The 2,539-nt window shown below is 40.3% G+C and overlaps 1 protein-coding gene across 1 annotated transcript; it reads right to left on the bottom strand.

Moving 5' to 3' along the window:
* Positions 1 to 316: 316 nt before the first annotated feature.
* Positions 317 to 2,338, bottom strand: LOC123257396. Its single transcript, XM_044716264.1, has 2 exons — positions 2,321 to 2,338; positions 317 to 2,270 (listed from the first exon to the last, which is right to left on the bottom strand). Exon 2 carries the CDS (start codon positions 2,163 to 2,165, stop codon positions 969 to 971), a length of 1,197 nt encoding a protein of 398 aa, XP_044572199.1. The 5' UTR covers positions 2,166 to 2,270; positions 2,321 to 2,338; the 3' UTR covers positions 317 to 968.
* Positions 2,339 to 2,539: the final 201 nt, after the last annotated feature.

The raw sequence follows: 2,539 nt of genomic DNA, 5'->3' as shown, positions 1-2,539 counted from the left end.
CCCTTTTCCCTTTCAGCTGCTGTGCATTCTAACAACTACTAGACAATGTGTCGCCACACCAAAGCTGTACGCACATGACGCACAACTACTAGACAATGTGTCGCCACACCAAAGCTGTACGCACATGTACTATGGACAAACTAACCATTCTACGACACGGCCTTCCTGACAACTCACACGTCCTCGTGTGTTTTGTTTTCAATACCACGAGACTCAATTTCTCTTTAAACTTTTCTTTATTCTTAAACAGATATTTTTTTCTTTCTTTTTACTTCATGTATTGGACAAAAGCTTTCAAAAATAAAAATCACTTACATAAATATCAAATCTTCTGTATTCATTACATTTCTTCAATTAAACATAATCTTATTAATTCATTTTGTTATTCTTTAATAACATTATTCTCTTTTGTAAAATAAAACCTTTGTGCATTTCCTTTGGCACATTTTAACAATTTTGTAATTCCTTTTACACGTCTTACGATATAACATTAGTGTAGTTCCTTTAACACTTTGAAATAACTTTAGTGTAGTTCCTTTAACACTTTTAAACATTTGTGTAATTCCTTTAACACATTGAAATAACTTTAGTGTAGTTCCTTTAACACTTTTAAACATTTGTGTAATTCCTTTAACACAATGAAATAACTTTAGTGTAGTTCCTTTAACACTTTTTAACATTAAATTCTGTTCGGTATATCTCTATACATTAATTTATGCCACCCCTTTTTTTTTTTTCTTTTTGAATCTCTTTCTTTATTGTCAGACGCTTTTTCCATCATGCCGTCTCTATCTTTGCGTATTAGCTGATTGTTCGGCAAAGCTCTTAAGAATTCATGGGAATATTTGTAAATTCGCTTACTTGCTAAGGACAGACATCTATCTCCATTTAATATTTTGACAATCTCAAACGATTTGCAAAAATGCCTACCACCTATGTATGTACCCTCGGCGTTAAGTTTTACAATGTTATTTATTCTTTTGTTTCCCCTTAAATTTATCCATGACGCTTTCCTCCACTAAGGAGCATTCAGCACCTGAATCAAAACAAAATGGAATAGACTCACCGGATGCCCTCATTATTCCAGTCGGTGGAGCTACTGTGCAGATATCTACCCGCTTCTCATACGTACGGCCTTTTGGACAAGCGGATGCAAAATGTCCTATTTCGTCACATTTAAAGCATTTGACACTTGACCAATCCTTCGGTCCAGTCATGTTGCTGCCGCTGTTGATTTTGCCTTTGCTCTGACCCTTTTCCAAGCGAGCACGGCATTCGGCGTATTTATGACCACCCTTTCCACAGTAATTGCATTCCGTCGGTGTCGGAGACTTGAACTTCTTGCGCTCCGAGCCTGTTGAATCGTCATCTATACTGCGCTTTTTGAAAGAGTGTGCGTGTAACTGTTGTTGTAGCTCATTGCGAGTTTTTACGTTGTTTGTAAAAACCAAGTGCGTCAACTTGTTATCTATTTGCGCCATGTGAGCCAGAGTCACAGATACCGCTATTTCTTCCAAATCCTTGGCTTTCCATTTTGACATAAGTAGCGTAACAATACGGCTACCGTATTCAGCGAAGCCCTCCTCCGGCTTTGGTCGACCATTCAGAACATTTAACAGCATGGCGGCAGAAGTCTCAATTCCAACAAAGCGTTGTATAAACAGCTCCTTGAACTGCGCCCAAGTGATGCCGGCAAAGCAAATTTGGGAAAGCCACTGTGATGCGCCGCCTTCTAGTGCCTTGCTTAGGGCGATCACCAGATTGCTACCCTCGAGCACGTTATCCGCAAAAATTAGGTCCACTGTTGAACACCAAGAGGAAGCATCTGCTCCAGCACTGTCAGGATTGAATTTTGGAAGAGCTACATATGACGCTTTTCCATCGGTTGGCGGTGCCCTTGGTGTCTGCATGTTTTTGATGATTTCCAGTAGGTTGCGGTTTTGCAGCTCCAACGCCAACAAATACGGATCGGTGGCACGATCAGTAGGCAAAGCAGATCCCACTTCTGATGACAGAGATCCCTCCAACGATTCCATATTTTCAGTAAGTTTGCACAGCAAGTTCTGCTCGTTGCAAGAGACGCATCCAAACTGACCTGCGTAACACAGAGTTGTTTCTAATTTCATCATTTCTGCAAAGTCTATTGCCATCTCTGTTTCTTGCATTCAGTCCGCGCTCTCCGATCAGACCATGCTCAGCAGCAGAGTGTGTCCCTTTTTCCCTTTCAGCTGCTGTGCATTCTACAACTACTAGACAATGTGTCGCCACACCAAAGCTGTACGCACATGACGCACAACTACTAGACAATGTGTCGCCACACCAAAGCTGTACGCACATGTACTATGGACAAACTAACCATTCTACGACATATACATTATATAGCAATCCCGCTACAACTTCTAGTTAATATCAATACATATATACTTTCTGTAGCAATCCCGCTACAACTTCTAGTTAATAGCAATACATATATACATTCTGTAGCAATCCTGCTACAATAATGAGCTTCTGCACTCGGAACGCACTCCGATAAAGTTCG

The sequence above is a fragment of the Drosophila ananassae genome, chromosome 3R, assembly GCF_017639315.1.
Source record: "Drosophila ananassae strain 14024-0371.13 chromosome 3R, ASM1763931v2, whole genome shotgun sequence".
Classification (NCBI taxonomy): domain Eukaryota; kingdom Metazoa; phylum Arthropoda; class Insecta; order Diptera; family Drosophilidae; genus Drosophila; species Drosophila ananassae.
The sequence above is the reverse complement of the archived record's forward strand: the minus strand, read 5'-3'. Positions and strand labels throughout refer to the sequence as shown.

Coding starts and splice junctions, on each gene's coding strand:
- LOC123257396 (XM_044716264.1), bottom strand. CDS start 2,165: ATGCAAGAAACAGAGATGGCAATAGACTTTGCAGAAATGATGAAATTA.